Below are 14,486 nucleotides of genomic sequence, written 5' to 3' on the forward strand. Positions count from 1 at the left end.
AATATTTACAGGAAAATTCACATCAGTAGTAGGAAACATGACAGTTTAGAATATTCCCCTTTGGGGTTTAGGTTCTGGGTTTTTTTTCAAAAATGGTAGGAACTCTCTCAGGTTACTTCCTAAAAAACTCCACCAGCTGCAGGCTCTGCAGCTACAGAGCCTGACCCCACATGCCAGAAGGGTATGGGAAAGCCTAAGAGGAGATTAAAAGAGCAACAGACACCTCAGAGAGGCTTTGGAACAGCCAGAAAAAAAACCTTTCCAGGAATAACAGTCCCTGAACTATACAGAAAAAAAGGAAGCAGCACAGTGTGATGTGCAACTGGACCTCCACTGGCTTTTGAAGAATCCAGCAGAACATCCAACACACTCCTGGGGCAGCTCTCTGTCAAGTGTGTGACTCTCCCAGGTGTCACAAGGAGAAGCTCCATGCAGGGCAGCTCTGGAAAGCTTAAATCCCAATAAATCCATGAAGACACTCACAAGCTATAGGGAGACTGTGGAATTCAACTGGACACCAGACACTTCAAACATCAAATTTGCACAGTAAGAGAGATGAGTTCATTCTGTCACCTTTCCAGGTGAAACTGCAATGCTCTGGTAATCAGGTTCTCAAGAGGTGGCAACTCTGAGAGTCAAGAGACTTCCCAGCCAGCAGACAGAACGCTCCAGAAGCAGCATGCTGTCAACCACGTGCCAAACAACATTCTCTGTGCTTGCCCATTTCCTGGCAGATCAATCTAAATCCTCTTAGTCAACATCCAGGTATCACTGCACAAGAATACAAAGCTTTCCAGACAACCAAAAATCCCACGATCCTACAGCCAAATGGTTTCCATCTTAGTTTCAAGAGCAATGGGCAGCACAGCCCAGCCAGAAATCCTGCCATGCACAGCCACAGTCACACCTCACCACATCACTCCTGGTAGTGTGATCTGAATTTCCTTTTAGCAAAGGCAACCAGCTGCAGGCAGCTCTGTAAAGCTTCCACATTGATAACGGAGTCATCTAATTTTGTTTGTGACCTAAATCCTACTTGGACACAGGACAGATGAGGTAAAAGGTGGGATGCTTTCCAGTTGGTATAATGGGTTGGAATTTGAAGAGCTCACCCTAACCATGGCTTGTGTCCTCCAGTCTCTGCAACGTCTGCTGCAGGGAAAACAAAGTTAGCAGCTGTTAATCTGGTCTAAGTGACAAAGCCAGCCTGAACTCACAGGAGCTGTGGGCTAACCTGGCAGATCTCCACAGCCACGACTGCTCCCCAGCCTGCACAGCATGGTGATCACACAGCCTCACTGACTGACCAGCCATCAGCCACCAGTACAACTCTCACCTCTTCTCTAGACTGCATCCTTCCACCAGTACAACTCCCACCTCTTCTCTAGACTGCATCCTTCCACCAGTACAACTCTCACCTCTTCTCTAGACCCCATCATTCCACCAGTACAACTCTCACCTCTTCTCTAGACCCCATCATTCCACCAGTACAACTCTCACCTCTTCTCTAGACCCCATCATTCCACCAGTACAACTCTCACCTCTCCTCTAGACTGCACCCTTCCACCAGTACAACTCCCACCTCTTCTCTAGACTGCATCCTTCCACCAGTACAACTCTCACCTCTTCTCTAGACCCCATCCTTCCACCAGTACAACTCTCACCTCTTCTCTAGACCCCATCCTTCCACCAGTACAACTCCCACCTCTTCTCTAGACTGCATCCTTCCACCAGTACAACTCTCACCTCTTCTCTAGACCCCATCCTTCCACCAGTACAACTCTCACCTCTTCTCTAGACTGCATCCTTCCACCAGTACAACTCCTACCTCTTCTCTAGACTGCATCCTTCCACCAGTACAACTCTCACCTCTTCTCTAGACTGCATCCTTCCACCAGTACAACTCTCACCTCTTCTCTAGACTGCATCCTTCCACCAGTACAACTCTTATCTCTTCTCTAGACTCCATCCTTTCAAGTATGAATTATATTCCTCAACTACTTTTGTAATTGAGGCTCTATTCTGCCTTACTCTGTACAGGTCACATGTAAAATGATGTTTACAACTGTGCTGGATGCCCTACAGACAGGCAGGGAACATACCATGCCTAGATGAAAATCTCTTTGCACTTCTCAAGAAGATTTGGTGGCAGCAGTTCCAGCTGAACCAAACAAGACACAAACACACCTCCTCCATCACATGGAGTCACTGACCCAGAATGGACCTTCCTTCCAAACCCCTGCCTTGCTTTCTGCTGCTCAACACACCATCTCAGGCAGAAGCAACAGGACACCCCTGGATTGGTGGATCCAAACCACAGAACCCCAAATTTCATGTGAGAAAAGAACCTCTCTGTATCTTCAGATCCACCCATCTGAAGCAACAGGGCCTGTCCAGGACAATCCCCAGCAGTGTGGAGCCAGTGCTGGTTTCAGGAGGATACTGAGGCTATTCAGCTCCACCAGGCTGAGAAGTGGCTTGGTGAACACACTCTGCATCAGGAACACGTCTGGGCGAGGAGGTCTGAAATATCCAGCTCAAATCCAAAGTCTAGAAAAGGTTTCTAGCCTACTGAGGAAAAAATCATTGCAGCATCTCGGGGAAGAAGGCAGGAGACAGAGATACATCAGCTGCCAGACAAACACTCAACAGAAGCATGCAATGAGAAGATGTCAACACTCCTTTTGAGGAACAGCATCTGCTAAGGCCACACAAAGGACATGAGGACAATTTGCTGCACCCAAGCTCAACCAGCCTCACCACAGAGAAAGCAACCAAGCCAACAGCATCCATCTCTTCCAAACAGAAATGGCCATTACAGCTTGCAGCCTCCCAAGAAAGCTTTAGCACAGACACATCACCATCAATTGTGGCACTTGAACATCTATCATATCCAACCCAGAACACCTGCAAGCCTCAGACCATTAACCAGCTCCATTAACCAGCCCAGGATCCAATCCCTGCCAACAACTGCAGCTCCCACAGGGAACGAGCAGCACCTGTCTTGCACAGTGTTGACAATCACTTGCACAAACATGAAACTTAAGATGTCACAGACTAACAACGAAAGCTCTTCTGTGCTAGACAGGAGCCACTGTGACTTCCAGTGAATCTGAGACAGAAATCCACACAGATAAGCACAGAAAATTCAAATCCCTATAGATGGCTGATGGTGGGGACTCACTAGCTGAGACTAAATCTTTATTTAATGGACTAACAAGGTCAGAGAGATGAAAGAGCCCCAGAAGGGGTTTTGCAGAAAATCTTAAGAGTTTGATGATGTGATGAAACAGAAAAAGTATTTAAATGTGAACTCTATAACCAATAAAAATACTCTATTTCAGAGAGGAAAGAGAAGGAAAGAAGAGGACTTGCTGGACAGGTCACTCAAGATTTTAAGAATAATCTAAAGTACTCTACAAAACTTCTCTATATTGTAATTACCGTCAATAACTCATCAGAAACATGTTCCTAACCTGCTAAAAGCTTGTTTGAAAATCCCCAAAGCTCCCAGGAACAGAGCCCAGCAGGTACATCCTGGGGAAGCAGGAAGCACTGAGCTCCAGGAGAGAGGCAGTGACATGCAGAGCCAAGCAGGAGCAGCCTGGCAGGGACACTCCAGAGAGCCCAGGCAGCAGGGAGGCTGCAGCTGCAGATCCTGAGACCTGACACTGACAAAACTCCTGAGACCTTCAAGAAGAAAAATGCGGGACATGTTTTGCATGCTTGCTGCATCTGCCACGGGGACTGGCTGCAGAGCAGCACTGTCCAGCTAGATTGGTGGATCTGAGGATACAAAGCTGATCTTTTTTGGTGCTTGGTATTTATTAGAGTCAGGAACAGCTCTGTGCCACACTTGCTCTCAGACTTTGGACAGGGATATCCTGGGGCTAAACTGGCCAGAAAACTCACTGAGATCTAATCTCTGCATAACTCCCCTAACATCTCCCTGTGGCTAAAATGATAATAATCCTCAATCTTTGTCTGTCTTAGTGCTGAAAACAATTCTGTCACAGTTATGACTTTCACAAGTAACACAGAAACAAGAAATTCTAACAAAATGTAATAAGCTGAATAAAGATACAGGAAAACAACAGTGAATCAGTCTAGATATTAATTATACATGTATCTAGCATTATCAGCTACAACACTCCATTCAATCAATTCTGGAAGGCATTAGCTCCAGTGTAAACCAAGAAGATCCCAATTTAACCTTTTCTTTAATTCTGGGAAAAAAATATTTTACAGTGACTCAAAACTGAGAGATTTAAACAAACTGACAAATAACTGGACTAATCAAATTGCATTTAACTAACACTGGGTGTTGGCTAATTAATTTCAAAGTTGTTCCACTAGTTGTGCCATTGGCTTTATACTCACATGTGTGGATTTTGGAAAGGAACTCCAGAAGTATTTAGAGTAAATCTTGCTGTGGACTTGAAAGGTGGATTTGCAAAATTTAACTTCAGCGCTTTGCGTTTACCTGGGAGACAATGAACATAAAGTGAACTTTTTGTCAGCACAAAATATTGAGAGCATCTGGAAATAAACAGGAAAAAAATGACATCTTGTAAGAAAAGGATTTAACATTTTACAACATTAGCAAATCACAGCTTGTGTTAAGACATGGGGATGGTGACACAGAGCCAGCTCTCATACCAAGGTCTTCCCCAGCTCATTCCAAGGCAGTTGCCAAAGCAAGGCATCCACAGCACCTCCTGGGACAGCTGGAGCACCTGGATCACCTGCCAGGGCTCCAGCAACCACCACCTCCATCCCCAGGGCTGAGCATCCTCCATGTACACCCACGGGGCACAGAGGCCCCACCTGCCACACACAGCCTGGGGGGATGGCTCTGAGGAGGGAAAGGGCACCTTGGCATGTCTTTTATATGAGCTCCAAGCACAGGATGGCTGTTGGGGTCCAGGGATTTCTTCTGTTATCCTTTGAGTCTGTTTTGCTCACACTCCTGAAACCCCAGCCCCTGTCCACATTGTGTTGGAAGATTTTTCCCTTTCTCACAGCAATGTTTATACAGCTCAGGAGAACACGGGACTTGACATGGTCCAAGATTAAAACTGATACAATTAACTACAAACCCCCATCAGAAAATCTCTTCACAGCCTGCTCCTATTCTTATCATTTGTAAACTTTATGCACCAAGTTTCTTCCTGTTTTCACTCAGGGACAGAACACTTTGTAACTCACTTAAATATTGGTCTATTGATTTCAACCTCAGTAGGTTTCTAAGGATAGTTTCAATTATGTCAATCCACCATCTGAAGCTGGATTTTCTACAAATCCAACAAATACAGAAGCTTAGGCTGCCCCTGGGAAGCAAACAGGATGGTTTGTTTCTGCTCAGCTGATGAACAAGGAATGTGGCCGGGAAAAACGAACATCCTGAGAAATGCCAGGAATTTCCATCCAGCACAGATCACATGGAAATGTACTGTAAGTGAAACAACAGACTCAAATGAAGCAAAGTCTGAGGAGAGCCAAAGCAAACTGTGCTCCCCAGCAGCCTTCCACAGCTTCAGCTGCGGACTCCAAACCTTGAGTTTCATCCTGAAAAAGACTTTTGACTCCATGTTTCTAATCCTTGCAGACACATCCTTCTAACTGGAGGCAGAAGAGCCCCTTTAGGTGCAGTTTAGCTGTTTTTTGCTATGCACAGGCTCTTTACAGACCACCCTGTCTCACTACAACAAAGAGGGGTGGGGGTTATGGTGCCTCTGGAATTCACCAATGCCCACCACCACCAAGGCTGGTGACCAAAACTGCCTGAAAACGTGCTGCAGAAATATCCACCCTATATTAATTGTCTTTTAAAGGTTCTGCTATCTTAACACATAATTCTAATCACCAACCATTAGAACATCTACTTCTCTGAGAACTTTTACAGTAAAGACTATGGGAGAGAGAATGATTTGGAAGAAACCAAAACTAACTCTGAAATAGATAACTTTTTCACAAATTAGGGGAATCCTCAACACCAGACCTGAAATTATGAAGTTTCTTGACTTATGGTCTTCCCAATTGTGACCACTGGGTTTGTTCAGCTGCATGTTAATGGTTATACCAAGCCCAGACCATATTTGAAACCAGGATGGCCCAGATTTCAGCTGAGCAGAGGTGCTAAGTACTACCTTATGTTTTGAGGGAATCTAAACAGGATTGTATCCTATGTTAGGCTGCTCTCCAAGAAGAAAAAAGACAGCCAAAAAGAACTTTCTGGTTGTAACTAAGTTCATCCACCCATAAGGATAGCAATCTTTATTGCAAATCATCCCAGCTTTAAAGTGGTAATGGTGGTGGTGTCCTCAAAACAATTTTTAAAAGGAAGTCATCCTTCTACCACCAGGCCTGTGCATGGAACTGAGGTCCAGGAGGGTCCCCAAATGCACAGCCCTTGGCATTCCATAGATCACAGCCAAAATGGACATTGGGAAAAGCACCTACACAACAGCTCCAGAAGAGTTTGGGCTCACAGCAGCCCTTGTTCCTTGCTGCACTGGTGAATGGGTGTGAGGCCAAGGACAGAATTATTTATGTGCTGCTATCCGTCACCAGATTTAATCCAAGCACTTGGCTCTGCAGTTAAGTTCTCATCACTGTGAGGCCCCCTCACCACCACCACAGCCAACCAGCCCTCACAAAACAAGAAACAGCTGTCTAGCAGGTCACATGCAGGCCAAAAGTTTTCCTCCAGAGTTAGATTGTGTACTACTATTTTTACTTCACCTAGGACATCTACGATTTACAGAATCACAAAATCATTAAGGTTGGAAAGAGCTCTAAGATCACAGAGTCCAACCATCACTCCAGCACCACCACCTTGTTCATCATCAAAGCACCACATCCACATGTTTTTACACTTCCAGGGATGGGACCCCACCACATCCCTGGGCAGCACCTTCCAATGCTTGACAGCTGAAGAAATTATCCCTAATATTCAACCTAAACCTCTCCTGGCCCAGCCTGAGGCCGCTCCCTCTGCTCCTGTCCCTGTTCCCTGGAGCACAGCCTGACCCCCTTGGCTGTCCCCTCCTGGCAGGAGCTGTGCAGAGCCACAAGGGCCCCCCTGAGCCTCCTTTGCTCCAGGCTGAGCCCCTTTCCAGCTCCCTCAGCCCCTCCTGGAGCTCCAGACCCTTCCCAGCTCCGTTCCCTTCCCTGGGCACGCTCCAGCCCCTCAAAGTTTGTCTTGCCATGTTGGACTCAAGGTGCCTCAGCAGTGCCCAGCACAGAGGGATTGTCACTGTCCTGGTCTTGCTGGACACACTGTGGCTGGTACAGGATGCCCTTGGCCATTTCTCCAAGTCTCTGAGTCACTTCCTGTTGGAGGAAAGCAATTCCAGCTTCTTCCCAGAATTTCCTCACCACCATTCCTGCATGCCACACCTCAAGAGCACTGCTTCCCACATTCAGGTTACACAGAACAAAATGCTCCCTTTTCAAGCAGCAAGATTTTCAAAACAGCAGCAGTTTAATGGATTTTTCCAAGGTTTCTATACTGCAAGGGTACACACTGATCACTGTAAAAATATTTTCCACTCGTTCAACTCTGCAGGATCAAGCTCTTGATTGAGCAAGGCCAAGGGAGCACAGGTCACAGTGTTCAAGGGAATCTCAGTGCACAGGTAAATATTCTCTCTGGTCAGAGGCTGAAGTCACTCTCTGCTTGTGGAGTGATGATACACCAGGAATCAAACCTGCTCTCTCTCTTACTGTAACCAGGAAAAAAAGATACAACCACAGAAACACAAGCTGTGACAGCAAACAGCAGGAAGGAAAGTCAATGGATCTGTAATGAACTGTGCAATCTTTCTACCTCTCCCTTGTAATAGTAAAACATCTTAACAAAAAGACAGAGGAAATGGAGAAAAATTGATTATTTACCTCTATTTGGAAACAGAGCTCAATGCTTGAGGTAATTTTCTTAATAGAAAACTATCAGCTCTGATTCCTTCCAAGCAAAGCTCGTGCAAACTCCAAGGTGGGACATGAAAAAAAAACCAAAAGCAACACAGATCTCTGCTCTTCCAACAGCTTTAAAAAACCAAACTGCTGTATCTTGTCTGCTAACAAAATGCCTGCTTTGATGTAGAGACAGCAAAGAACATTTACCTGCGTTCAGAGCTGCAGCCCTGCAGTTGCTGACATCCTGAAGGCTCCCAGGATTTCCAGCTGGTTATTCCTGCTGCTGTTAGCACAGCTCTGCCTGCCCACAGACCCTTCCAACTACATCTTGCACTTGTATTTCCTTCCTTCCCAGTCTTGCTCATGGATCTACTCCAACACCAGCACAACTCGTTTGAGACTAAAGGAGGTTTCCAGTCTTACACTCAAGATAAACTATTTTTCAAGAAAATCTAGTCAAATTTTGCAACAAAACTTGAAGAACTTCAACATGTCATGCAGTTCTGTTTGAGGAGTCTGGATGAAAGAAGAGGCCTGGGGTTTGATTTATGAGTTTTAAGAGCTGCAACCACAGAAATTCACTTTAAAGGGTACAAATATTTCCAGTGCATCTGTCTGTTAATGTCCTTTTTAATCACTCAATGAAACCTTCAATTTCCTATGATCCTAGAGTCAGCATTCAAATCTGAAATGATGATTTTGCACTGCAGGAGTAAGCTAAGTATGCTCATTTTTAGGAATCACCTCGTTAGAAAGAGGATTTAGCCATAATTCACCCACAGCCACAAGTGTGCTTCCAGCTAGGGAATACAAACACCCGAGCCTAGAGCAGCCAGGACTCTGGAAGGATTACTGGCCCCTGTCATGAGCACACTCCATGGCAAAACAATTGTACTAGACAATATTTCAGTGAGACATCTGCCTGACTTGGGGCTGGGAGGTGGCTCACAGCTGCACCAGCAGACACCCACCCACCACTGCAGGATAAGGGCTGCATCCAACAGCACTTCCAGCATCTATAAATACCTCCACCACCACGCCTGCTAAAGTAGGTTAAGCTTAGAGGGCAAGAAATTGCAATCGGATTAAGATTAGTTCCCTCAGACTGGAAACTCCCAGGAGCAAAACCTGAGGATGAAGTCTCTGCCCTCTCCAAAACCCACTGGTAACCTTTAATATAATCCCTGACACTGCCCTGCATGGAAACACCATTTGTATAAAGAGGGTTAAAGCTCCCTGCCCAGAGGAGGGTGCAGCACTAGGATGAAACAGCAGCTTCCAGCCCAAGCTGGGGTTCAGGCAATTTCCAGCAGGAGAGCAGCATTTGGCACATGGCTCACAGCCCAGCACCAAGCCTGGTGGAACACTGCTGCACAGAACCTGCAGGCCTCAACTGTCCCCAAACAAGAGGGGCTGCCACACCAGGAGACTGTGTGTGCTCTCACAGCAGCACTGTGCTTCACCCAAAATATTCCTGCAAGCTGTGCCCAAGGCAGCCACGGCATAACCCTGCAGAGCTGAGCCTGTCATGGAGCAGCTGTCAGGAACAAAGGGTGACACTGCCCTGGGAAATTTATTGGGCAGCACCTGGAACCTCTCCTGGTGAACAACAATAATAAATTATGCAAAGGGCCATGCACGATACTTTTTCAATATGAAACAGCACAGCAACAATTATAAAATATACCATAGGAAGGAGGGCTGGGGAAGGGGTTTGATTGATTTTATTACTTTCCTTTTTAATTTTAGGAGCCTGTACTCAGACTAAAAACAAGGGAAAAAATCTGCCCTTGAGGCCTTTGCTTAAGGTCAATGGAAAGGATTTAATTTCTTTGGATAAAGCAACAAGCATGTTTCCATCATCCCTCTAGATACCTTAGGCCAGCAAAGTGGTAACACCAATCACAGCCTGCATCCCACTGGCTCCAATAAACACCTTGGACCCAGACTGAATCCTACAGCGACACAATAAGAAATAAGAATAAGAAATCCTCCCGAGGCAGGTGAATAAGAATAGTTACATGTTGCCTGTCACCAACTAGTTAAATAATTAGAAAGAGAAATAAAAATAAGTGGAGAAAGTGTATGTGTAGAAATGTTCAAGTTGCACTAACATGTACAAATAAAATTTTGGAAACAATCTGTACTATAGTGAGGAGACTCATACTGGAATGGGCTTTTAAGAGGCTTCAGGCTCTCCTGGGGAGGGACAATGCTCTGACCCCAGCACTGGGCTGCTTTCCCACTTCACCACTATTTCCACAAGAGACAATCCTTTGCACAATGCAAGTGTAGCAGATCTTCATGTCTGGATCCCAAACTTTCTAACAAAAAGGGTTGTTTGGGTTTTTTTTTTCCAAATACTACCAGCCTGACATCTATGCATAACTAAAAATACACCAAGCCAATTGTTCAAGTTTGGATCTGCTTCACATGAACTGGTCTCTTGCTTGTGAGTGGCCATGTGTGCTGTTCTGAACAACTGATCAGTATCTTCACAGCCTTAGAGAGGAACTGAGCCCTTCTGAAAACCTGGGCTCAGCTGCAAGGTTCTTTCTGCACTGTTACACTGGGAAAGGTTTTGATCTGGATCTTAAGAACACCTTGGAACACATGGTCCCAATGGGCATTTTTGCTTAGTTCTGCTGAATTATAATGGAGGTGTGTAGAGTTGCTTAAGCAAGAAATTAAATTGCAAATCTAGAGAGTATATAAAGCTTTTAGATGTCTTTGAAAGCATTTGGCTGGAGAACTTTTAGATACTAAATTCAAGGCAATTTTGTGCTAAGCTTTAGAAGTGGTATCTGTAGATAGATCTATCTGATCTATTTTTGTACTTCCCCAATCTGGATTTCAGAAAAAAATGTTCCAATTCCAGGGGTAAGGGCTAGATCCAAAGACAAAGAGCCTAAGAACAGCTGCAGTGGTCCATCTAGCACATCATCCTGCCCTCCATCACAGCACAAGATATCAATGAAAAGAGTGATAAGCAAAGCCACAACATCCTTCCTTCAGCTATTCTTTCATCCTCCAACCACTTCCAACCCAAGGCCCTCCTCAGTCAGCCATGGTATCTCTGTATTTAATGACTGTTGCTGGGTTTTACTTCCCCAGTCCTATCCCATCCTCTTGCTGCTTTGTGAGTGCCAGACCCCATCCTACCAGGCTGGCAAGAGCTCACCCAGCTCAACCCAACGCTTGATTGAAGCCCTCAGACTCCAAGTCAAGCTCAACAACACAAACCCAACCCAGCAGCTCAGCTATGGGAAGAGATAAAACCTGCCACCTATAGCTGGTGCTCTGTCACCACCCACTTTGTCCCCTGGTCACACAGGACCTGCCCTGACTTGCATTTGAGACACAACCTGAGTTGGCTGAATTTCCACCACTCTGCCCAGCACAGCAGCAGCACAGATCTCCCCATGGCCACACAACAGGTCTGGGTGTTCCCACTGCATCCTCTCCCTGTCTGCAGGGGAGCAGATCCTCAGTGCCACAGGGGATGGGCAGAACCCAGCCCCAGGGTTTGCCCAGCACTTCTCCACTATGGCCAGGGGTGCCCTGCTGCCATTCACAGCTCTCCAACCAGCACTTAAATTACTCTGCTTTACAAGGAACTGGAGAGGAGAAAAATGAAGGAAAATTCCCATAGAAAGGAATAAAAAAAACAAAAAAGGGCAAAAAAATCTAAAAAAGCTTACTTAAATGAACTTTGGTTCGCTTTCATTACTTTGTTCAAACCTTTCCTCATGCTGAAATCCAGCAGAAACACCCATAGGCCACTTATTTCTCAACACCAAAATAACTTAATGAACACTCAGAGGCTTTGTTAAACATCATACCACAGCTCTGTGAACACCAGCTTTTGGGCTGGGAGGCAGCTTTTTTTTTTTTTTTTTTTGGTAAGAAAAACATTACCAAAAAAAAAAAAAATCTTGTGCACTCATAGAAGTTCCAGCTTTGTACTGTCTTGTGAAGCATTCAGTACAAATTAGTAGGACAACAGGAAGGAACCCCTGATTCCCACTGCTGAGACATGTCAGTCATTGTCTAATGACTGATGTTTCCAACAGAATTTTCAGCTTTATCAGCTTGGCAGCATCAAACCCTCTTCAGAAAGACACACAGCAATGGCACTCCTGCCCAACATTGTCATTCAAGTGACAAAAGGCACGGAATGCCAGGAATGCTCTGCTGCAGTGCTGGAAGGAGTGAAGGCAGCAGGTACCAAAGGCCTTGCAGGGCTCCACTGAAGAAGGCTGGAGTCCATAAGGGATTTGGGCACAGGCTGCTGCCTTCAGGAGCTTGGCAGATTGACAGAGCTGCCTCCAACAGCTGGCTGCTCTCAACAGCACTCTGGGTATTTACTTAGGTGGCAGAAATCTTCACTTTCTTGCTAGTGAACATAACACTGAAGTGTGACAACAATGAAACCTCTTCCTGAAGGAAGAACTGCACAGATGAACGCAACAGGCAAGGGATCTGCAGCAAGACACTTCTGAAGCAATGAGCAACAGCCTGGCTTTGGAACATCAGCTGATGCAGCTCTAGACAAACACTTTGCATCCAGTCAGTGAAAAGAGAACAGATCTAAAAAGACAAATCGTATTTTAAATAAAGACCTTAATCCAGCCGTTCCTAATGCAAGCAAACACTGCAGAAAGTGAAAGTAGAGAAATGAGAAGCTCAATCACGTTACCTGCAGAGCAGGAAGCTGAGGGTTTTGTGGTTTTCCTTTTCTGTGTGGTTCCAGATGAGTAAAACCCCAGTGTTCCCAGCCAGGACAAACCCAAGCCTCTGCAGAGCTTGGCTCCAGCACATGGATCACAGTCAGGAGCTGAAACTGCTGTAGAGAGCTCTGCTCTCCTTCCACCACCCAGCTCAAAGGGTTCTGCTCCCCCTAAGGACACACAAACCCTTTATTTCCACAGCAGGGGAACTCCTGCTGCCTTTTTATTGCTACAGCTTTTATAACTGAAAAAAGAGTGCTTTTTATACTTTGTGTTTATCTTGCAGCACTATTAACAGGCCCTGACCATAGGACTGGGATCTTGCTGTGAAATTTAATGAAATTACATTGGGAAAAGACCTTCACATCAAAGTCTGCAAAATAAATTTCAAACAGTTTTGAGGTTTGCAACCCTGCTAGAAACAGAAAAAAGAGAAGAGTCCCTGACCCTTTTATTTTCTTCATACAGACTTGTCAGCAAAACACAAATGGGAAGGAACTACCCCTGGGAACAGCCCTTCCCACAGACAAGGCAGAGCTGGGCACAGGCAGGAGCCCAAAACACAGAAACTGAGACTGGCCTGGGCTGCTGCCTGGGCAAGGAATGCCATGGGACAGGGACCTGAGCCACGGGGGGCTCAGCACTGCATCCTGCTGCTCTGCAGAGCTGCATCCCAGTGCACAGCAGAGGCTGTGCTGCTCCCTTTAGGCCAGCAGCAAGGCAGCTCCATTGCATATTTGCCCCCTCATTTCACCATTTATTAATGCCCTGACTGCTTAACCCAAATCTAGGTTAGCAGAACATCAACACACCTCTGCCTCACCTGACAGCACAGTTTTGCTGAATTATTCACTAAGGCAAAGCTGCCATCCTGAACTGAGACTTGCTGCTGTTTTCCCATGAAAGGGCTGCAGAGCACTGGGGATCAAACCCTGCCACTTCTCAATGGCTTACAAGAGAAATTCAGACACCTGTGTTACATTCCTTTCATTCACAACAAGCAGAGGATGTGCAAAGCATCTCTCTCCAGTAAAAACCTTTGATCTTCCAGCACAGAGAACAGCAACTGCCTTTTCCTTCTCAGCACAAAATAACCCACACCTTCCAATTAAAGATGTTCTTCTTGAGGAAAAGAAGTGGAGACACAGCAGAATCCATCAGTTATGTGCCACCTGTGCCAGGTCCAGGCCAGACCCCCCCTGCCCTCTGTAAGTGCCACCAGTTTCATCATCAACAATTACTAAGCACTGACTGAGTACTTGAAAAAATAAATTAACACCCAATTCCTGCCACAGAGCTCTAGCTTGCAAAAGAGGTTTGAAATTTCAGCTTCAAAACATCAAGTTTCCTAAATATCTGTATATCCTGAGCTAATAGAAAGCTATTAACAATAAATCAATGCTTTCCAAGCCTGTCCTAGGGGAGTTATTCTGACACATGGGCTCACTCTGGGATGGAACAGTGAAGCATAGCTCCTCTCAGCTCTTCCACGACAGAAAAACACCAGTCTGTGAAATGAAATGGACAACAAAAGATTTTCTATATACAGTATCTCAGAAGCAATGTCTCTGAACAGCAGTCACAAAATTCTGAGATAAAACCCAAAGACATCAACTGTTTAAAAAGACATTAAAAATTATCTCTTCAGATATTAAAATTGCTGCAACAAATTTGCCTACAGAGTAAAAACAAAAAAATCTTTGTGTAAATTCAAAGAAATGCAAAGGCACAAGATTTCTACAATTCAGATTTAAGAAAAAAAAAAAAAAAAAACCAAAAAGTGAAATAAATAGTGCTACCCTTATGTCACAGGCAAAGCAGAAGGCACAGATCTAC

At 45.3% G+C, this 14,486-nt stretch overlaps 1 protein-coding gene across 1 annotated transcript in view; it reads right to left on the minus strand.

Annotated features, from left to right (window-relative positions):
* The window catches only part of MAP2K4 (mitogen-activated protein kinase kinase 4), a 63,693-nt gene that overhangs the window by 36,417 nt on the left and 12,790 nt on the right, over nucleotides 1-14,486 (minus strand). The window contains exon 2 of the mRNA XM_054644990.2: nucleotides 4,381-4,483. Coding sequence (XP_054500965.1) covers nucleotides 4,381-4,483 — 103 coding nt within the window. The remainder of the gene's footprint in view (nucleotides 1-4,380; nucleotides 4,484-14,486) is intronic.

This window comes from Agelaius phoeniceus, chromosome 19 (assembly GCF_051311805.1).
Source record: "Agelaius phoeniceus isolate bAgePho1 chromosome 19, bAgePho1.hap1, whole genome shotgun sequence".
Taxonomy (NCBI): domain Eukaryota; kingdom Metazoa; phylum Chordata; class Aves; order Passeriformes; family Icteridae; genus Agelaius; species Agelaius phoeniceus.